The sequence below is a fragment of the Leucopleurus acutus genome (assembly GCF_964270905.1).
Source record: "Leucopleurus acutus genome assembly, chromosome: 1".
NCBI classification, from domain to species: Eukaryota; Metazoa; Chordata; class Mammalia; order Artiodactyla; family Delphinidae; genus Leucopleurus; species Leucopleurus acutus.
This window is the reverse complement of record NC_139142.1, coordinates 11,415,847-11,438,640: the sequence shown is the minus strand read 5'-3', so window position 1 is coordinate 11,438,640 and position 22,794 is coordinate 11,415,847. Positions and strand designations below refer to the sequence as shown.

At 52.2% G+C, this 22,794-nt stretch overlaps 1 protein-coding gene across 2 annotated transcripts in view; it reads left to right on the top strand.

Moving 5' to 3' along the window:
* RIN3 (Ras and Rab interactor 3) overlaps window positions 1–22,794 on the top strand; it is a gene marked incomplete at its 5' end in the record, with an annotated part of 118,161 nt that overhangs the window by 32,373 nt on the left and 62,994 nt on the right. For both annotated transcript variants that reach the window (XM_082853929.1, XM_082853930.1), the window contains 2 exons: window positions 3,613–3,820; window positions 20,401–20,518. In XM_082853929.1, the coding sequence (XP_082710055.1) occupies window positions 3,613–3,820; window positions 20,401–20,518 (326 nt within the window). The remainder of the gene's footprint in view (window positions 1–3,612; window positions 3,821–20,400; window positions 20,519–22,794) is intronic.

Below are 22,794 nucleotides of genomic sequence, written 5' to 3'. Positions count from 1 at the left end.
CTTGCACAGAGTGATCGGGCCGTCCCATAACATTGATTGCTGGGACCAGGTCTCTTTATCTCAATACAGCCACTTGGCCTTGAAGCTGGGGTGAGGCCTGCCTGAGGTCAGGATCGTGGGTGGGATGGAGACGGCCTTTTCCTGGTCCTCCCCTTCCATCCCACACTCCCCCCAAGTTCCGGCCAAGTCTGTACAAGGGGGCCTCAGTTCTCCTTACAATGAGGCTTCATTGGAACTTTCTGAGCTGCTTCCCTGGGACCCACACAGGCAGCCCGAAGCTGGCGTCCTCATGAGCTGGGAAACGGCGGGGCCTTCTTCCACACAGGCAGCATCCAGCCAGGGTGCTGCACCCCGAGCTGACACCACACCACCCGGGTGGCCCCCTCGGGCGGCCTCTCCACCCCAGAGCAGAGCTCTCCTCTCCACCTCACCCAGGTTTCATAGGCCGGTGACCGGATGCAGCACCGCGCCAGGGAGCATGGACACACCACGCCAGGTCGCTCCTTCCCTTGGGAGCTAAGGCCAGGATGCTGAGCCCAGGCCTTGTCCCTGTGGCCCAGGGCAAGGGTTTCCCTGGTGTCTGACCACACTGCGTCTGGGTGGGGCAGCACGGACAGCCTGCCCCTTGAATCGGAAGGCTGTTAGGACTGCTGATTAGAGCTAATTGCTCTGCTTCCCGTGAGCGAGCAGAAGGAAAACGAGTCATGGAATGGTTTGTCTTTCCGGTGGAATTGCTCTAAAGTTTTCAGGCTCATTATTCTGCGCTAACGGTGCCATTAATTACCCGGGCCCCCGGGGCTGCCTTCGCAGGGCCCTCAGCTGGATCTTGGCTGGTGAGGGGGAGGGCATGGGAGCTGGGGTGGCCGACCATGCCAGCAGATGACATATCCAATGTGGGCTCAGTGACGGTCCCTGGCAGTTAGAGCTGGTGTGGCCAAGCTGTTTAACAACAGTAATCATGGCAGGGAAGCAGCCTGTCCGGGTGCCGGCTCAGGGCGTTCACATCTCTGCCATCCTGCTCGAGCCCGGCAGTCCAGCCTGGAGCCCCAGCATCAGCACCAGCATTTAATAGTCGCAAGTGGGCATCTAGAGGCCCAAGGTCAGCAGGGACTCAGAGATTAGGAGGCAACTTCCTGGCCCCGTTACCATTCTTTGGCCTGGTCACAGCAGGTGTCCGTGTCACTCTGTCCCTTCAGGGCTCTGCTGCTCCTGTGACCTGGGGCAAGGCCCAAACCTCCCCTAGCCTCAGCTGCTCCTTCTGTAACGTCTAGACCTTGCTGCGGCCTTTGACACTTACAGCTTCCACTCCAAGCCTCAGGTCCTGCCAAGCCACCACGTAGGGGGCCCTGAGCAAGCCCTTGTGACTCCCGCCCTGGCCCACCCAGCGGGGAAGGAGAACACTGGAAGACTTGGGCAGTTCCTGGAAAGCAATATCTCAGAGCCTTTGGCCTCTTGAGTGGTTTAGTCTGAGAAGCAGACAGGTGCAGAAACTGAGACCCTAAGAGGGAACGGACTTGCCCATGGACTTAACTAAGCTACCTCAGCCTAGTTAGTGGCAGAGAGAGAGCCAATTGCTGTCACTCCAGCTGCCGTTAGAGTCCTAACTGGCCTCTGGGGGAAGCCCTGGGCCAAGTGAGAAGGTTTTAGGATGATGATAAAGCCTTTTTGGTGCCAGAGGATGTTTTGTGTTTCCAAGGGAGGTTGGAAAAACCTAACAGGCCCCGAATGCTTGTTTCTGGGTAATTCTGGCCTCCACTGTTTTCACTGCTTTCCCAGAGGAGATGCTGGACCGCATTGCAGGGCTTGGGAAGAGGTCACATCAGTATGAGCTGGGCCGCCCTGGCCTTGAGCTCCAAATGAGACCCAATCCCACAGCCCATGGGGCTTCCAGACCCTTCCAGACCCCTTCCAGACCCAAATGAGACCCAGTTCCACAGCCCATGGGGCTGCCCTGCTGCCCCTTCCAGAACCATGACGCCTGCAGCTGCCTGGGACACTCCTGTCAGCCTGGTGACGTGGCACACTCTTCTGTGTGGACCCAGAGGGGAAATCAGTAGGAACCCACGGCACACACAGCATCCAGGGAGGGAGGGCTCCTCGGAAGGTTTAGAGTGGAGGCGTCAGAGGAGGGAATTTTTAGCACACTGACATTGCCGGATCTCTCATCACCACGTACCTTTCTAGTCTGGTCTCTGCAAAACCCAACACCGCTAGACCTGTTTAATCCCACACTTCCCAGTCTCCCCACCACCCAGAGAACGACCAGGACCCTCGCCCTCCCCTTGAGGAAATGCTCATCCCCTCGTCAGGACTCCTGGCTCCCGCTGCCCTCTGACCTCAGCAAATGATTCCACTTTTCTGTGCCTCTAACAGGGCTCATCCTGGCCTCCTCCCACCCCACCCCCCGGCAGCTCCTTAACAACCAGCTTTATCTCTGGTGCCCATGGGCAACATCAAGGGACATGGAGCAAAGGAGAGGCCAGGCACATCTTCCTGGCTTTGTAACTAGCCCCTTCCGTCTGATTAAGGTTTTCACCCCTGCAGGTATCCTGAGATTTCGTTCCTCAGGTAGAAGGCAAACAGACCACGCAGCCCACCCGACTCGGATTTGAGGCACCAAGATGCTGTTCCTCCTTTTCTGGAATCAAAACTCACATGCCAGTGTGTGGGCTCGGGTGGGCGCCGGGGGCGGTCTGGGGTCTCTTAGACTGAACCTCTACTTTGTCCTGCCATTTCTTAGGCCTGCGATTCTCCCCCCTTCCCCGGGGACCCTGACGTTTTAGATCGCCAGCTTGGGGGTCAGGGAGTGTCGACTGGGAGGGGCACAAGAAAGCCTTCTGGAAATGTCTGTATCAGCATATCTAATAGAAATATAATGCAAGCCACATATTTGGTTTTAAATTCTCTAGTAGCCACACCGAAAGTAAAAAGAAATAGGTGAAATTAATTTTAATAATGTCTTACTTATCTCAGTATATCCGAAAATTATCCTTTCAATATACCATCAATGTAAAATATTATTAGTGAACTATTTTGTGGTCTTTTTTTTTTCTCATACCAAGTCTTTGAGATCCTGTGTGTATTTTATACTTAGAGCATGTCTCAGTTCAGACAACTCACTTAAGATCTGATGTGGCTAGTGGCTATGGTATTGGGTAACACAGCTCTCTCTCTTGATCTGGGTGGTAGTTACACGGGTGTAGACATACGTAAAACTTTGTCTGACTGTATACTAAAGACTAGTGCATTTCACTGTGTATAAATTACACTTCAATTAAAAAGTGTTTTAAAAACCCTCTTCAGGGCTCTGCTCAAATGCCGTTGTTTTCCTGAACCCACCCTGGCTTGGAATTAGCTACTTCCGTTGCACTGTGCTTCTGTTATATTTATTCCAGTCTTGTGCTACAGCTGGTTTTTTCTGTGTATGTCTCACTCATTTTATTATAAGCGCCTTAAGGCGAAGATCCCGGTTTGTTCATTTTTAATTCCCCAAAGGGCCCCAGGCTACGTAGATGCTGAATAAATAAGCATGGTTGAAGGGAATCCCGTTTGTTGTAAACCCCTCTCTGGGCTTGGCGGCAGGACGGGCTGGTCATTTGATTCTGTTCTCAGTCCTATTCCAGATGTTGGCAAAGGAGAGGGACAGCAAGAGGAGGAGGAAGATGGCGTGGGGCCTCGTCTGCCAGTCACTCCGAAGAACTGCCTTCCTCTCCGGGGCATCAGCGTCCTGGAGAAGCTCGTCAAGACCTGCCCGGTGTGGCTGCATCTGGGTCTGGGCCGGGCAGAGGCGACCAGGATCCTGCACCGGGAGGCGGCCGGGGTGAGTCGGGGTCTCTCATGGCCGGTAGGTGGGCACGGCTGTCGGGAACTGCGCGGGCTCCCACGGAAGTAGCTGCCCTCTGGACAGCTGCCCATTTGCTCTCTTTTCTTAGGTTTTATCAGCTTTTCGACCAGAACTCAGGAGCAAGGGACTGGTGGGAGGTGTGGTTTCTGCTCTGGGGAGCAGGTGTCCCACTGGGGATGTACGGCTGGCGGGGGCTCTCTGGGCGTATGGGTGCCCACTCTGAGAACTCAGTCAGGGACTAGAGAGTCTCCGAGCCGGAGGGAACTGAGAAATCATTTTACACCCCCTTATTTTACATGTGAATATGAGGGGCTGTGTGATGGAATCGAAAATGTTTTGTTTTGTTTTGTTTTGGAGTCAAGCTCTGTGAGTTGGGAAACGGCTTCAATTTTTTTTTTTTTCTTTTCTCTTTGCGGTATGCGGGCCTCCCACTGCTGTGGCCTCTCCTGTTGTGGAGCCCAGGCTCTGGACGCACAGGCTCAGCGGCCATGGCTCACGGGCCCAGCCGCTCTGCGGCATGTGGGATCTTCCCGGACCGGGGCTCGAACTCGTGTCCCCTGCATCGGCAGGCGGACTCTCAACCACTGCACCACCAGGGAAGCCCGGCTTCAATTTTTTGAGCCTCACTTTTCTCACTTTGAAATGCGGCCATTAATAGTATTTTCCTCCTCGTGGTGTAAGCATTACAGAGGAAGATAGATGCCACGCACCACGCATTTTCTCTTACGTGCTACTTCCTTTAAAATTGTTTTTAATTTGTTTAATTTTAAAAGTGATACATATAAGTATTTACTGTAAAAAAAAATATCCAGCTGGACAGAAGTGATAAAGTAAGAAGTAAAGTGTCTGATAACGGTCTCTGCCACCCACTCTTTTTCACCTAACCTATTTCCCAGAAGTCTTTTTTTGTTTGGGGCTTTTTTTAAATTGAGGTGAAATTCACACAACACAAAAGTAGCCTTTTTTTTTTTTTTTTTTTTTTTTTTTTGTGGTACGCGGGCCTCTCACTGTTGTGGCCTCTCCCGCTGCGGAGCACAGGCTCCGGACGCTCAGGCTCAGCGGCCATGACTCACGGGCCCAGCCGCTCCACGGCATGTGGGATCTTCCCGGACGGAGGCACAAACCCATGTCCCCTGCATCGGCAGGCAGACCCTCAACCACTGCGCCACCCAAAAGTAGCCATTTTTTAAGTGCACAATTTAATACATTCACAAGGTTGTGCAAGCACCACCTCCATCTAGTTCCAAAACATTTCATCACCCCAAGATAAAACCCCGTATCCATTAAGCAGTTACTCCCATTCCTTCTTCTCCTGGCCCCTGGTAGCCACCGGTCTGCTTCCAGAAGTCATTTCTGCTGGGTGTGTGTGGCGTATCTGTCCATTCATCTTCCATGCAGACACCCACATCTGTAACAGCTAGCATTCACCAAGCACTTAACTGTGTTCTGGGCACTGTCACGTGTATAAGCACAGTTTATCCTCACAGCAGCCCTCTGAGGTAGGTAATACTAATATACCCATTTCACAGAGGAAGTAACTGAGATACGAAGCAGTTAAGTGACCTCCCCCAGGGGACACAGCGATCGCGTGCCTGAGCTGCCTTTTGAACCCAGGCAGTCGGGGAGCTCCCGTGCTGTATCGTACACACAGGTGGTTTTTGACCGAGATGGAATTGCATCTTATAGCCATTTTTTGCCGTTCTTACCTTCAATGTGGTATGTATCGCTACACTGTGTCCGGGGAATAGTCCAAGCTCCTAAACACAGGGGGCTCAGGTAGTTAGCAGACTAATTCATCCTAGACTAGATAAAATCCATCAAGTCAGCAGTTGTACCTGAACTTTGGAATTACTGGAACTCATGGGGCCTCCAGCAAAGTACCACGAAGTCCCACAGAGGCTCCTGCCATAGTGAGTGGGGACCGTAGAGGCCTAAAGACCCCGCTGAATCCCTCCGGGGCCAGGGGAGGCCTCCCCCGAGGCATGGCCCCAGCTGGGGAGAGGGTTGCGGCGAGGGGTGGGGGGGAGGCAGAGAGACCGCATCCTCAAGGAAACAAGATCTGTTGTTTCATTCCTCCCCACCTAAAGGCTTTCAGTTTCGAACTGCCTGAGGCTTTAGAGCAGATTATGAAACTGCATAGAAAATAAAATCAGGGATTCATACCAGCAGGTGTTCCGGTCGGTATTCCCAGGCTGCAGCCCCAGCTGGTTGTCCACTCTCCTATTAGGATCTGAGGGGATTAGCGTCCCACCCTTCTTGGGAGGATGCAGCTGAGAAACGGGCCCAAGTGCAAGGTTGTGGTGTGACGAATGGCCATTTTCTGGACCTTACTTGGTCATCAGGAGAGGTGTGTCCAGGCATGCGTGTAGATGGGGGTGGACCAGACAGCGAGGACCGTCCCGGGAGACGGCAAGTGGGTCTCCAAGGTGAGCTGTACTGGGTGTAAGTCATGCCCACTTTGTCCAAAGGTTCGATACTCTCTTCAAAAAGTTTACGACAAGCCCAACTCAAAACAACAGTAATGGTTCTGTGTGGAGATTGCTTATTAATGGCAGGCCCTGTACCAAGTGTTGTATGAACGTCACCTCATTGAATCCTCGCAATAATCCTGTGAGGTGGACTCTGCCATTATCCTCATTTTACTGAGAATGAAACTGTGGCTATGAAGAGTGCCCTTGGGGTTCCCAGAAGCAGAGGATCTGGGAGGTGACCCCAGGGGACACCAGTGGGGGAAATAAGACAAGGAAGGGAGGGCAGCTAATGAAAGGTATGTGTTGGGCTTCCCTGGTGGCGCAGTGGCTGAGAGTCCGCCTGCCGATGCAGGGGACGCGGGTTCGTGCCCCAGTCTGGGAAGATCCCACATGCCGCGGAGCGGTTGGGCCCGTGAGCCATGGCCGCTGAGCCTGCGTGTCCGGAGCCTGTTGCTCTGCAACGGGAGAGGCCACAACAGTGAGAGGCCCGCGTACCGCAAAAAAAAAAAAAAAAAAAAAGGTATGTGTTGATGCAGGTTACCCCTGGGGGCAGTGGAGCTGGCTTCTGCTGGGGCACTTTGGGAGCCAGGGTAGAAACACATCTCAAGGTCATTCTGCCCAGAGGGCTGAGGGAGCTGATATTATCCACTGACTGCTGATAGCCATTGGTTCCAGGCAATGGGGGATGAGGATTCATGTTCCAGCACCACCTCTCTGCTCTCGGTATGAGAAGATCTGACTCTGGCCAGAAACAGCCGGTGAGCAAAGTGATGCCAAGCTGGCTGTTGGAAGCAGGACTGGGGTCCACTAAAAAGAGTGGGCAGGGCCCCAGCAGCCCCTACCACTGGGAGTGAAGTCACCTGCCCAGGGTCACACAGCTAGTGAGTTACGGCGCTGAGATTTGATCCCAGTCTCGGCTAAGCCAAAGCACACCCCTCACAAGGGTGAAGGTTAGTAGCCGGAAAGAAAAAGAAGTAATGTTTTGAGGTCAGTCAATACCAGATGGGTTTGGGTATAAGACACGTTTATAAAGATGGATAAAATCTGATCTTACCACTGTCCTCTCAGAGGGTCTGGTGGGGGCTTCATGCACGGATATGAATGGGAAGGCATGGGGAGGGGATGTCTCAGTGCTGAGTAAAAGGCAGGACAGCGAGTGACCTAGAGGAGGCGGGGAGCCTGTCCAGGTGGGCTGATCTGGGCAGACTTCCTGGAGGAGACAGATGCCGAGCTGGGCCATGCAGGATGGACGGGCAGGATTGGGATGGGGGAGCTGAGTGGGTGGATGGGTGGTGGAACAGCACAGGCTGAGCCCCAGAAGTGGGCATGAGCTGGGCTGGGGCACACAGGGAGGGAAGAGGGCATGACCGCAGGGATTGGAGCCAACTGGAGTCGCTGGAGGGCAGCACCAAGATGCATTCATTGCCTTGCAATGCCAGCGTCTGGCTCAGGCTTGGGTGCAGAGTATGTCTGGCTTTGGGTGTTCGTTAGAACAAGTGAATGAAGGATGGCAGGGAGGATGGGGCTGGTTCTGGGGAGCTGGCAAATTCGGGCCAGTTGCTCAGGGCCTGCCTGCAGTGAGGGATGAAGGTCACGTGGCTGTGTTTACTTTCCAGGTGAGCACACATCACACAAGGCTTTAAGCCTTCATCCCAGGCTCCGTGGCTACAAGAGGCCCAGACACCTCTTCACCCCAAGTAGGTGGAGGTACCCAGGTCGCTATTTTACAACTCAGGGTCTGAGTATAGAAAACAGAAAGCTTCAGGCTGGGTCCTGAAGTGATACCCTTGTCCACAGCCTTGAGTCTAATCCCAGGAGTGAGACCACAGGCTACTGTTAAGACCAAAGGTGATGGGCTAAAAGAGGTCAGCCGGGCCCTTCCTGCTGTTGCCCCCTTACTCTCCCTCTGAGACCACAGGGACTGGGTCAGCCCCGAGGACAACAAAATTGGAGGAGATGCACCTTCTGTTCAATTCTCTGCCCTCACACCCCACTCCTCCCCGTGAGCTTCTGTATTTTCAAGCAGAAAGCAAAGCCCTAAAGCTCACACTCTGATAAAAGACTGGCCAACTTTTACCCAAAGTTGTTCTTTGCATGATCTTATTGATCCTCACAGCGACTTCTGTCTGGTTGGTGTTATTAGTGTCCCCATTTCCAGATAAGGAAATGAAGGCACAGAGAAGTTAAGTCACTTGCCTGAAGTCACACAGCTAGTAAGAGCAGAGTCTGCATAGTATGATCTTCAGGAGATGCTGGGAAGGCCCTTTGCTGCATAATATCAGTCTCGTGGAACTGTCTGAAATTCCACCAGTGCAATGGCTTCATCGTTTTTAAGATATAGACACTGGGTAGCCCCCAGGCTGTGAGAGTTCGGAGGGTCCTCAGAGATAACCTGGACCCACCCCTCATGGCACCAGTGAGAGACAGTGCTTCATCATGTCTGGGGCCAGTGGTCAGGAGACTGGAGATCCAGCCCCTTTGTCCCAAATATCTGTATGACCTTGACCATGTCCCACCCCCTCTACTACTCCCCATCTCCTGCAGCCTGCTTCTCTGATAAGGTTCTGGGAACATATTGGCCCCTTTCTGATTCGCGTATATCCAGAGCAAGGCAATCAAAAGCCATCTTTATTCATCCTGCACCCAAATGCTGGGGTGTTTTTTCTTTTAGTTTTATTTTAGAAGTTTTTGATTTATAGAAAAGTTGCAAGGACAGTACAGAGAGTTCCCTTATGTACTTCTCACCCAATTTCTCCCACTGTTAACATCTAACATGAGTATGGTACATATGTCACAATTAATGAACCAGTATTGATACATTAGTATTCACTAACGCCCATACTTTATTCAGATTTCCTTAGCTTTTACCTAATGTCTTTTTCTGTTCCAGGATCCCATCCAGGGCACCACATCACATATAGTCATAGGTCTCCTTAGGCTCCTCTTGGCTGCAAGTTTCTCAAACTTTCTTTGTTTCTGACGACCTTGATGGTTTTGAGGAGTACTGGTCAGGTGTTTTGTAGAATGTCCCTCACCTGGGATTTGTCAGATGGTTAGACGGGGGGTATGAGTTTTGGGGAGGAAGATCCCACAGGCAAAGCGCCATTCTCATCACATCATGACAGAGGTTCATACTGTCAACATGACGTCACTGTTGATGTTGACCTTGATCAGCTGTCAGTTTCCGCTGTAAAGTTACTCCTTCTCCTCCCCCTTTCATACAGTTCGCTTTGGAAGGAAGTCACTCTGCACAGCCCACGCTCAGGGAGGGGGGATTTATGCTCCACCTACTTGAGGGCAGAGCATCTACATAAACTACTTGAAATTCTTACGCACAAGAGATTTGTCTCTTCTCCCCCATTTATTTATTTATTCGAGCACTTACTAATATCGATGTAGACTCATAGGTGCTTATTTTATGCTTTGAGTTATAATCCAATACTACCATAATTATTTTATTGCTCAAATTGTTCCAAATTTGGCCACCGGGAGCTCTTTCAGTTGGCCCCTGTGTCCCTTTGACATAACCCCATCGTTGTGCGTGTGTTTTGATTATTTGTTTGTTCAGAGCACTTCCTTACTTTCTTACACTAAAAGATGCTCCACATTGCCTTGTATATTTCTTGCCTCAGTCCTAGGATCGGCCATTTCTCCAAGGAACCCTTGTTCCTTTTATTGGAGAATAATGTTAGAAACCAAGATCTGGCGCTATGTGTGTTCATTGCTACTGAAGTGTCATTGCTTCTAGGCCAAGAGGTGGTCTTTTAGTGAAAGAAACCTCTTGTAAGATTGCTTTTTGTAGTGAGGGGTTAGCTCAAGAGTTGCAAGGCTTCCCTGGTGGCGCAGTGGTTGAGGGTCCGCCTGCCGATGCAGGGGACACGGCTTCGTACCCCGGTCCGGGAAGATCCCACATGCCGCGGAGCGGCTGGGCCCATGAGCCATGGCCACTGAGCCTACACGTCCGGAACCTGTGCTCCGCAACGGGAGAGGCCACAACAGTGAGAGGCCCGTGTACCGCAAAAAAAAAAGTTGCAGTAGCCTGAGTTGCAATATGGACCAGCCCACGTTCAAGGCATCTTCCCCTGCTGTGAGACCAAGGAATACCAGTTATGTCCAATATAGTTTGGCGAAAGCACCGGTGAAACCCCTTTCGAAACTGCCCCTTCGGGATGCCAGGGCCAGGGAAGAAGGCATAGTCATCAGGTCTGCTGTGTGCCAAGCACCGTCTCTCATCTTTCCACCAGCCCTGCAGAACAGGGGGCAGGCTCTCTATTTTATAAGTGAGGAAACCCACCTCTGACAGTCATATGGCCACTAAGTGATAGAGGGTGATTTGAACCCACCAACTGACTGCTTTCAAAGACTTTTTTTTAAAAAAAAAAAAACCCACAGTGTGTCAGCCTCATCCCCAGAAATGCGGGTTTCTTTGGCTTAGAGCGGGGCTCAGCCACCAGGGCGATTCTGATATGCAGCCAGGATGAGAAACGCTGCTCCATGCCAGGCTACAGCCTCGTTATCAGTAATGGGAAAGGTGGGCCACGCGTGTCCAGAGGGGGCTTCGGCCACTGGACCCCTGACCTCCACAGGCACTTGTGGTGCCTGGGAAGAACCAGCCACTTCTGTTCCAGCCCTAAAGAGCGTGATTGGAAAATTTCCCCAAGCGACTGGAAAATAGTCCTAAAATAACAAGAGTAGAAAAGCAGACACAGCTCTGGATTGTCCGGGCCAAGAAGGAATAGTAAAAACAAAACCATTTAGAGTGTATTTAGCTTTGGGTTTTTATGTAATTATTTGAAGAGGAGGAGGGGAATGCAGTGGCTGCATAATTCTCTCCCTAAGCATATTTCTGTCCCAGCTGTTACTGAAATCAGTTGGTCTTTCCAAACCCCCTCTGGCTAAAGGTGGATACGGAAGGGATCCAACCCAGCCAGGGGCTCGAACCTCCTGGATTGCAGTAATTTACCTGTGAAACTAACCCTCATGTAAGCCTCTTGGGGGTTTGGGAAAGACCCCAGGACACTGATGCTGGGAGAGAATCTTCTAGAAGGAAGGAGTCCTGGACCCTTTAGTCCCCCTACTTCGCTAGCCTGGAAAAGCCAGCTCAGAGAGGGGAAGTGACTTGCCGAAGGGCACAGCAAGCCAGGGTCCTCACCAAGAGGGACACTGTGTCCTGCCTCACAGCCCAGGGACCTGACCATGAACCCACTGTTGTTTCAGGGGGTGGTGGTAGGGGAATCCTAGCTCTTCAAAGAAAACTGGACCCTCAGAGTGGGCATGTCGCCCGTCAGTTTGTACAATTGGGGAAAGAGGCTTCTTCTGCTTTTGGTGAGTTCCTAATCCAGTATGTTGGGGAAGCTGACAAAAGGGGAAAAAAATAAAGAGGGAACAGAAGGAATGGGTGACTCAGATGTCAGCTCAACAAGGCACCAGACGACGCTTGTTCCCACAGAGGAGAGACGTTGAGTGAGGACACTGGGGCACAGCGAGCTTTGTGGGTGGCCCGGTTAATCAGGGAAGGCTTTCGGGAGCAGTGGCTCAGGGAGGGTCCCGGTGTGAGCTGGGAGCAGTAGTGTGAGCTGCTCCATTCCTAATAACCCCAGGCAGCCCACAGGCAAGGGTCCTGGAGGTGGACAGAGAAGGTTCCGGTGCCTGGACGTGCCACCTCACTTTCCCTCACTGCTCACCTTGAGCTCATCCTTTCACTCGGGGCTGAGACCTGAAGTCTGGAGCTGCTAGTGAGGGTGTCTTTCCGTCTCCAGGGTGCCTGGTGCCCCACCATGTTGCGTTTCTGAATCATAGAGCCATCCATGAACAGGAGGATGGAAACGCTTCCTCCATACAGCAGGGGGCTCTGAGGCAGGTAGAGACACCATATACTGGGTGCTTATTATATAGCAGGCACTCTACCGAAGTCATGTGGGCAGTTCTTTCATTAATCCTTTGAGGCACTGGGCCTATGGTAGCTTCAGCCATAAGGCTACTGTTGTTTATCTAATGAGAAATATGGAGGTTTGGGGTCTAGGGCTGGTTTAGCAGTTCAGTGATGTCTTCAAGACCCAGGTCCTTTCCACCTTTCTGTTCCTCCATCTTCAAGGTTAGCTTTTGTCCTCTGTTTGTCTCCTCACGGTTACAGAATAGCAGCTGCAGCTCCAGCCATCTCACCCATTTAAAAGCAGGAGGTCATGGGCAAAAGGCTTTCTTCTCTTAGGCTCAGCCTTTTTGTCAGGGAACAGATGTTTTTCCAGATACTTTATTGGCTACCCCTGACTGTGAGGGAGGCTGGGGAAGGGGGTGAGTGGCAGAGGGGAACAGAATAGCCATGATTGGCTTTGACCAAACAGGATTCATCTCCTGAGGCAGAATGCACTGCTCCCAGGCCAGAATTGTGGTCAGTTAGCAAGGAGAGGGAGGGGAACTGGTTCTCAGGGGGGCTGACTCTTAGCGGCCATCACAGGCAGGAACTACCATGATGCCATTTTGCAGAGGAAGAAGCAGCCCCAGAGCAGTGACACAGCTCAAGAGTAGCCGACTAAGGACTGACCTCTGAGAGTCTGGCTCCAGGGATCGTGGCCTAAAGTCTTCCACAGAAGGGCCCAAGGCCCGATGCTCTGGACCTTCCCCTTTCCCTCCCTCTTTGCCAGTCTTCTTCCTACACTGTATTCTCATCTGTACAAGGGGTAAAATATTCTAAACGCCAGGGAGGGAGTTGCTGCAAGGTATCTAAAACCTCTAACCGGGTGCCTGGCATAAAACGCATGCTCAGTTGGTGGGTTGGCTGGGTTGGAGGACATGTACTATAATGGTCACAACCCTGATCTGAAGGTCACTGGCCTTGCATTCTTGTCCTGGCTCTGCCACGAACAAATAATGTGACCTCAGGATGTCTTTTTGCATTTCTGGGTCTTGGTTTCTTTGGCTATAGAGTGAGGAGCTGGACGTACCCGTGGCTTTCAAACTTCCCCACCAAGCTCTGGGGACCCCTCAACAGCACCTCATAGGAGGAAGAGAGGAGGGGGGTACCCAAAGGATGAGGTCCCACCTCCACATAACCCACAGCTGTAGCATTGCCTACTGTGGCATAACGAACCACTCCAAAATCCAGTGGCCTAAAACAGCCACTATTCAACTTTCTCAGGATTCTGTGGGTCAGCAGTTTGGGCTGGGTTCTGCTGAGTGGTTCTTCTGCTGGTCTCTCCTGGGGTCAGTCAGGCAGCTGCAGTCATCTGGCCAGCTGGCCAGAGATGGCCTTGCCCCCCTGTCTGGCGGTTAGTACCAGCTGTGGGCTGGGCCTCACGACTCCAGCGGGCTCACTCAGCCTTCTTCACATGACAGCTGTGGTCCAACAGGGTGAGCATGGAAGCAGACGTGCCTCTTAAGGCCTAGGCTTAGCCCTCCACAGAGTCACTTCTGCTACATTCTTTTTTTAAAAAAAAATATTTATTTATTTATTTGGTTGCACTGGGTCTGTTAGTTGGGGCAGATGGGCTCCTTAGTTGCGGCTCGAGGGCTCCTTAGTTGTGGCTTGAGGGCTCCTTAGCTGCGGCTCACCAACTCCTTAGTTGCGGTATGTGGGCTCCTTAGTTGTAGCATGTGAACTCTTAGTTGAAGCATGCATGTGGGATCTAGTTCCCTGACCAGGGCTCGAACCCAGGCCCCTTGCATCGGGAGCACGGAGTCTTAACCACTGCGCCACCAGCGAAGTCCCCGATACATTCTTTTGGTTAAAGCACATCCTAAGGCCACCCTTCCAGGTGCAGGGAAATAGACCCCACCTCTCGATGGGAGGAGCTGCAAAGAATTTGTGGCCATTTTAATCTACCGCATAGGTGAGTGATCTTTGAGTCCGTTTTCCTGTCTCTTTGTTTGGAAAAAAGATACATAATAATAATCGTATTAATAGTTATCATTTATTTGTCAAACAAGATTATGCAGATAAAAATCTTAGCATCTGGTTTAGTGCTCAGTAAACGGTAGCAGTCTATAATAATAGTAAGTGTCAAGTGCATGCTCTATGCCAGGCATTTATATATATGACCAGCAATTCTCATAGCAGCCCTGAGAGGTGGAGATGATTATTCTCAGGCTCAGACGAGGAAATCGAGACCAGAGGAGTAAAAGTAACTTGCCTGCAGACCCACAGCTGGTAAGGAGCAGAGCTGAGATTTGAGTCTCCCTGCAGCTCTAAAAAGTGGGCTGCAGGGGGTAGAAAGAGAAGTAAGAGGGGCTTGGAGAATTTGCACATGGACCCCCTCAAGGGTGCTGGAGAAGGAGCTCTGGGAGGCACACCCAGCCCGTTAGCCCCCTGGGTGCTCACCTGCAACAACCATCACGGGCAACATCTCCTTAGAGGATAAGCAATGGACACCTGGTGAGGGTAGGGGTGTGACAGGGACACAGGCAGTTCACTCAGATGCCCTTCTCCTGGCACTGGCTTTGCTCAACTCTGCTGGGTTTAAGCATGGGAGATGCACCTTAATCTAGAACGCTTTGTAGGAGTTACCGGTCTGCATACGTTCTTGCAGTGAGCCGCACAGCGACACTGTTTTTGAGGTGCTGTCTGTGGCTACTTCCTAGAAGGGACCCTGTGACTAGCTGAGGTGCTAAACCTCCCCAAAGGGGAACGCGGAACAGACCATCTTATTCCGAAGGACAGTGGCCAAGGCAGACCACTGACTGGGGTTCTGCCCATAGCAGGCACCTATCAGTGCCCCCTCCCCGACTGCCATCTGGGCGGGAGAGGTCAGCGGACTCCTCTAGCCTCTGTCCCTGCTCCTGCCCCACTAACTCAGCCCCCCAAACCCCCAACCCAGAACCTTATCTTGGCTTTTCAGATAAGAGCCCCAGGACTTGGCCACGGCAGAAGGAAGTGCTACAGGAGGGTCTGTGGCCATGCTGAAAGGGTGGGTGTTGGACGCTCAGAACTGGGAACCTGAGCCCAGCCTGGGGACTTTCCACCCCCGTCTGCACCCCTGGCCTGTAGTGAGTAGATAACACAGACTTGATGGCAAGAGATAAGGGAGATGTTCTTGGCGACACCTGGGTCTGCATCTTGCTTCTGCACTTCCTGTTTGCGTGGCCTTGGGTTTACTTAACCTCCCTGTGCCCTGAGTCTTCATCCATCAGAAGGAATGGTAGTAGTGCCTGCTTCCTGGGGCCGTGGGGAGAGCTGGTGATGCCGAGCGTGAGGTACTTGGCCCGGAGCGCAGACCTCAGCCGCTCTTTCAGCTTCTGGCTCCTTACCCTCCGCTGCGCCACACCCTCAAGGAAATCCCTTCTGAGTTTTTTTCACAACAAACACATGTGGTAGACCGATCCCCAGTTCTCGATGGAGCCCGAGACTGGGAGACTGAGGAGTATCAACCAGCCATGGGGAAGGAGGGTGGAAGCAGATGGAGAGTTAACCCTCAGTGAGCATCAGTGGAGACACGTGTCTCCCACTGGGTGCTTTCCTATGCAGCGTCTCATTTACCTTCCAGCACGGAGGCGTGGGGCTTTGGTTTCATTTCTTGTTTCTGCTGGGTGGTCGTGGGTGTTATCCCCACTTACAGATCAGAATCACCCAGGGCCACAGAGCTCACGGCTGGCTGCTCTGGGCCCTCTGGGAGCCCAAGAAGAAAGGCAGATCGTGAGAGACTGTGACTCTCCCCGCAGCTGGAGGAGTGTCTGTCCGAGAGCTCTCATCTCCTTTCTTTCTGTCTGTGGAACGGGAGGGTGGAGAACGGGGTCCATGTCTCAGCGGAGTGATTAAGTCCAGAAATAGTTACGTGCTGGGTGTGAAAGAGCCAATTAGACCGCAAGGCGGCATTGCTGGAGGTCCCAGTTGAGGCTGGCGACCGTGATTTGTCATTGCAGTCACCCTAGAGAGAGATCAGTGGGGGTCAGATAGTCCAGGAAGAAGTTGACAGTCAGTGGAGTAGGCAGTCTGTGTCGTCCTGCGGCCCTGGCCGTCCACTCGTCTCTCACTCGATCTCTCTGACAAAAAGTCCATCCTTATGATAGGTATCCTTACTGTCTTGTTTTATTCTCTTGTATTTTCTTTTGGAAAGAGAAATGGTTGGTGGCATCTGCCTTAATGGGTCATGACCCACAGTTTGAAAAACACTGCTTTCCTTCCTGTGCCATTCCTGACGCTCAGGGTGGCGAGGGGCCACTCTGCTACGTGCATGTGCTTCTGAACCAGTGACCTGGCTCGTGTCCCTCACACATGTGCCCTACAAAGATAGAAACCCCCAGTTTGTTTTCAGTTGAGGGGAGGGCCAGCCCCAGCTCCTTCCCGGTCAGGGTCAAGGATCCAACGTTGCTGTCTGCCTTCCCGGGGACACCACCGGCTCCCGCTCGGGCCTCGCTCCCTGTGCCCGGCTCCCCAGAGTTCCAGCAGGGGGGACCCCGGCAGCAGCCGAGAGTTCCCTTATTCCACACTCACTCCCACATATGTTCACTCACACACGTTCACGCACTTGCACACACTCACTATGGTCTGGGCAACAGTTCTCTGATACCAGTTGGATGTCCTACAATTCAGTTCAATTCTGACATGACTACCCGAGGCGAACACAGACCCCATAAGTTAAAGGGAAGGTCCCCAAAAGACTGCTCTCACTGCAGATGCCAGACACTCGTGGGGTCCCTAGGCTCCCTACACTTCTGTCTGACTTGGTCACAAACGTGACCCCTCTTTAGGTTTGATAATCTGCTAGGAAGACCCAGAAAACTCTCTGAAAGCACTATGCTTATGGTGACAGTTTGAATATAAAGGATACAGCTCAAGATCAGCTGAATGTGAGACACGGGGGTGAGGTCTGGGCTGGGGAGGGGAGCCCAGACACGGAGCCCCAGTACCCTCTCCTGATGGAAACCGGGCACGCACCCTCCCCACGTGTCAGTGTGTTCACCAGCCAGGAGATTAACTCATTGCCCGGTGCTTGAACTCAGTCTGCAGTCCCTCTCCCCTTTCCAGAGGTCAGGGTGGGGCTTCGGGTTCCAACCCTCTAGAATTATGCGACTGGCTTTCGGGGGCAGCCCCTCCTTTAAGGTCCCGCTTGAGCCGACTGTTAGCATAAACTCAGGTGTGGCCCAAAGGGGCTCTTTATGAATTACTAAAGACCCCCATCACTCAGGAAAATCCAAGGGTTTTAGAAACTCTGTGCCAGGAGCCAGAGACAAAGACCAGCTGTATTTTTTATAGCACCCATAGGCTTACTCTCTCTCTCTCTCTCTCTCACACACACACACACACACACACACACACACACACACACACACACTCATTCTCTCTCTCTCTCTCTCTCTCTCTCTCTCTCTCTCTCTGTCTGTCACACACACACACACACACTCCCTCACACATGCTGGGTCCCATGGACCTGATGGGTAGGCGGCAGCTCGGCCTTGGATCTCTGAAGAGGAACCAAAGTGACCCCTTTTCTTGGAAAGACGCGTTCCTGGGGCCAGTCCGGGTCCAGGTGGACGCATCAGCTCACAGCAGGCGAGGCTGTGCCGGGACTGCAGAGACGCGTCTAGAGGAGAGCTGGCCTCCCGCTGGGTCCCCTAGGAGGGCCGTCCTTCCAGGTGGGGCACCAGCACCCCCGCCCAGCTCGCATTTCTGCCCCAGAAGCCTCTCTCCCGCCTTCCTCTATCCGCTGGGTTCTCAGGCTCTCTCCACCCTGCCCTGCACGAGGAGAGGGGCCGGCAAACTCATTTCTGACCGCGGTTCAATGACTGATGGGTGCATTGTGTCCCTGCTCCCAAGAGGCACTCTCACGGAGAGCAGACACTCAAGCCAAGAGGCTGCCCTCTGGGGGCCGGGCGCAGGGCAGCAGAGGGCTCAGGGTCTAGATCCGAAGGGCCTGAGCTCAGATCCCAGCTCTGTCATCCTGGGCATTACCTGCCTCTCTGTACCTCAGTTTCCTCATCTGTAAGATGGGGATAATAGTAGCATCACCGTCTCATATGAGAATTAAGTAAGATCATGGAATCTAATGAACTGGGGTTAAGGCTTGGGTAGAGGAGGGAAACGATATGTGTTAGCTGCTACTAGGCAATAATAACAATATTATTATAATGTTTTATTGACAATTATAATGACATTGTATTAAAATTATAATACTCTATAGCAATATCATAATAATAATAGTAATCAATAACAATGGCGGGTAATTTGAGGCATCACCCAAGGGGTGGCAGGACAGTGTGCCTTGGCGGGGGAAGGGGAGGAGCACCATCTCTGTGCTTCTCCAGAGCCTGCCACATCCTCTGGAGGCCCAGTGGCCCTGCTCCCCAGTCTTCTCTCAGCATCTTTGGCCAGACTTCCGGTCTTCCAAACTCTAGACCGGGCTCTTGGAGGCTGAGTGGGAACGACTTAGACCCCTCGTGGGGACGAGGGTGGAGGGGAGGGGGGACACCATGACCAAGTCCTTTCTCAGGAAAGGAAGGAGTGACCCTTCCTGGGGGGAGGACCAACCCTCTTTCTCTTCCCCAGGGGGAGCTGTGCCCCAGGAGGTTGGGGAGATTCCAGAAGGTGTCTGTCATCACCTGGAAGAAGGGACGAGCCTGGGTGGGGCCGGTGGAGACTAAAAAGAACATTTTAAAACCACACAGTCTATGAAAGGAATCAGGGGTCCCCTCCCCCTGATGGCCACGGGGAGGGCACTGCTCCAGGGCTGCTGTGGGTGTAAGAGTGGAAAACTTCAGAGTCGCAGTCCCCTTAACTGAGCAGAACCGTCGTTCAGAACAGGAGAAGTGAAAGTGAGGCGTCTGTAAACGCGCTGGCTCTGGTTTAGACTTCGGGTGGTGCTGGGTTACTAGAGCACAGACAGGTCCCTGGGGCTCAGAAGCATCGTTTTGTTTTTGTTTTTAATTTATTTATTTTTGGCTGTGTTGGGTCTTCGTTGTTGCATGTGGGCTTTCTCTAGTTGCGGTGAGCGGGGGCTACTCTTTGTGGCAGTGCGCGGGCTTCTCCTTGCAGTGGCTTCTCGTTGCGGAACACAGGCTCTAGGCGCGTGGGTTTCAGTAGTCGTGGCACGAGGGCTCAGTAGTTGTGGCTCTTGGGCCCTAGAGCACAGGCTCAGTAGTTGTGGCACACGGGCTTAGTTGCTCTGCGGCATGTGGGATCTTCCTGGACCAGGGCTCGAACCTGTGTCCCCTGCATTGGCAGGCGGATTCTTAACCACTGCACCACCAGGGAAGTCCCAGAAGCATCGTTTTCGACTAGAGTAAACCCACAGGAGAAGAAAGGGCAAGTCCCTCCCTGGGCAGGATGTATAGAACAGAGAGGGGCTGCATAGCGTGGGGTCTGGAGCATGGACACCAGCACCCAGGGCTGAATCCCAGCTCTGCCCCTTTCAGCTGTGAGGCCTTGGCCAGGCAAAGCCTCCAGGGTATGTCCTAGGGGCCAAGCCCATATGGGTATTTCCTCAGTTGATCTTCATACCAGCCCGAAGAGCCAGGTCCTGTTAAAGTCAGAGAGCGCCTCAGTTTCTTCATCTGTGAAGTGGGGATAACAGCAAAACTCACGTCACAGGGTTATTGAGGGGATCAAGCAAGTGAATATATGCAAGGTATTCATAACAGTTCCTGTCACAGAGAAAGCTGTGTATATTAGTTATTAGTTATTTTTGTTTCCATGGGGGAAAAATAGTGTGAATTGACTAATATCTATGATTGTTTCCAGCAGCCTCCCCCAGGGCATACATGCTGGGGTGTGAGTTGAAATTCAGCCCGTCCATTTGAGCTTTTCTAAGCGTGACCCTGGATCACTGCCTGTACCAGATTAAGCTGATTCCAGACCCGCTCCCCTCCCCCAACTAACCAGCATCTCAAGGGGCGGACTCAGGAATCTACACTGATTTAGTTGACCCCCCCCCCCGATGGACAAATGAGAAGTTGAGACTCAAGGAGCCAGGGCACATGGACCACGTGACACATGGCTCTTGGGGCAGAGCCCCTAGTTCTACCTCGAGATGCTAGACTCCCCCACCTTGCCTTTTTGTTTCTGGAACATTCCAGATGACTTCCATCTCACTCTTGTCCTTCTAAGTAACCTGCCCCCCAAATCTTTGACTCATGGAGTTCCCCCTTCCTCCACTGCAGACGTTCCTGGTCCGCCGGGACAGCAGCTTGAAGCACCCGGTGCTCTGTGTGCACTTCCCTTCCCCAAACGAGAGCTCATCCGCGGTGCTGGAATACACGATTAAAGAAGAAAAATCAAGTGAGTACCGTGTCCCCGTTCTGCCTGGAGCCACACAGCAGCGGCAGATGCTACACCCTGTAACCACAGAGCCTCCTCCCAGGCCAGAGGGTCTAAAATTAGAAGAAGGGGGAAAGCTTTCATCCGCTGAAGTTATTTGGCCCCGTTTGTTCTGAACTCGGTTTATCACTCAAAGTCGATGCGAGTTTCCACTCACCCATGTCACAGGTTGATGGCTGTGCTTCCTCAAGGCCTCTATGAAGTCTCCTCTTGTTAGGTCATGGTAGAGAAAGGGAAGAAAGAGAGAGGACATGTCTGGGCCCCTGGGTCCTAGTGACAGCTCAGCACACACTCAAACCATGATCTTGGACAAGTCACTGAACCTCTCTGAGCCTCGGTTTGCTCATCTGTCAAATGGATATAATAGTCACTTCCTGTCTGTATCACAGGGCCTTTGTGAGGGTCAAATGGGCAAGCACTTGGAAAGACAAAAATCCTGTGTGCGCCCAGGGCTGCCAGGAGCAGGCTTGAGCCTCTGTGGAAAAATGTTTGGGGACCCCCAAACAGGGGTGGGTTTGTACGCAATTGAAAGGGTTTGGGCTTCCGAAGTCCCTCCTCTCGTGGGCCAAGCCAGGTATTAAGATCCAAAAAGCTTGTTGAAAGAATCTGTAGACTATTCCAAGCACCGGCTTAGATCCTCTTCCAGATTGATCCAGGGATGTCAGAAGCTTTTTACTCTTGGTTAGCAGCAGAGTGACAACATTTAAAGAAGGTAAAATATTTAAGTATTTTATAAATATTATAAGTATATGATAGACATATATACTTTAATCATATATTTGCATAATTAAATGTTATATAAATATAATAAATATTTTAGGGGGCTTGTTTCTCAAGAGACACTTGTGCCCGACACTGGGAAGATGCAAAGATGAAAAAGACAGAGCTCTGGCTTCAAGGCTCTCCCAGTGTAGTTGGAGGGTGGGGGGCAAGGTGGGTGGGAGAGACACAGACCTCAACACTTGCTGTGCAGTGTGACAGATGTAACTGCACGGGGACCTCTGGCCGAGGGGCACAGAGGATGCAGACCACGGTGGGAAGGATTCCGGGAGGGTGTCAAAGAGGAAGGAATGCAGGCTGGCTCCGGAAGGGTGAGGATATTAGTTCAATTAAATGCTGCTTTTCTAGCTCCAGAGGTAGAGGAGAAACCAAAAGCAGGGGCAGTTCCCTGCTCTTGCCGTACACTGAATGGGTGAGACAGTTCACTCATTCGTGTGTTCAACAGTTGATTATTAAGTGTCTGCTCTGTGTCTCAGGAGCTGTTCTACCATTGGGGACACAGCAGGGAACAAAACACAGTCCCTGCCCCTAAACAAGCGTGGAGAGTCATGCTATGGAGAACACATAAGTGGGAAGATTAGCCAGCTGTTGCAATAACAACAAAAAATGTAATGGGTTAAACCCAGAAGGGGCTAGTTTCCCAATCCTGTGCAAGGTTCCTGGTCAGTGTGGAAGGCTCATTCAGGGACCCCACCTGGAGCACGCAGCCCCCAGTTTCTTGTGGTTGACTCCATGCCATAGGCTGGAAGGCTAAAGAGGAGGCTTGTGGGCAGGTCTTACCTCAATGCCTGAAAGTAGGTGTGTCACTTGTGCTCACATTCCATTGGCTAGAACTTGCTCACATGGCCACACCCAACTGCAAGGGAGACTGGGAAATGTGGTCCAGACACCTGTCCAGGGAGGCGCAGAGGGCCTGAATCTTGGTGAACTGCTTGGAGTCTGCTCTCTGGGTAAGGGGTAAGGAGTGTGTGGGGTTGTTAATTTATACAGCAACCCTTAATGACTCCTGCCTTACAGCATCCAGCGGGGAAGACAATGTAGGGATCTCAGAGAGGAAGGAGAGTGTTACAGTTTCCCCAGACCAAGCATATAGCGTCCTCTGATGACTGCAGAAGGGGTGAGGTTGTTTGGGGCACCTGGGGTGGCACAGACCCCGGGTGTGCTTTTGATCTCCTGGGAGAAGAGATAGCCATCAGCCTGTCTGCTTATGGTCTTGTGCAGTCCTGCTGCTGATTGAGAGTAGCCAGGCTGTCGGGGACTTGGCTGCCCAGACACCAGGCATCTACAATCCTTTAGAAGTCCAGGAGCCAGTTGTGCTCTTGAATTTCAACACTAACATTAGGAACGTAGCTGAAAGCAGGGAGTTGCATTGTGCTGAGCCTGTTTCACGTCAGCATGTGCTCTAGAAATGGAAGGAGGGAGCGTCGCTTCAAGAGCGTCGCCAGGATGTCATGTCT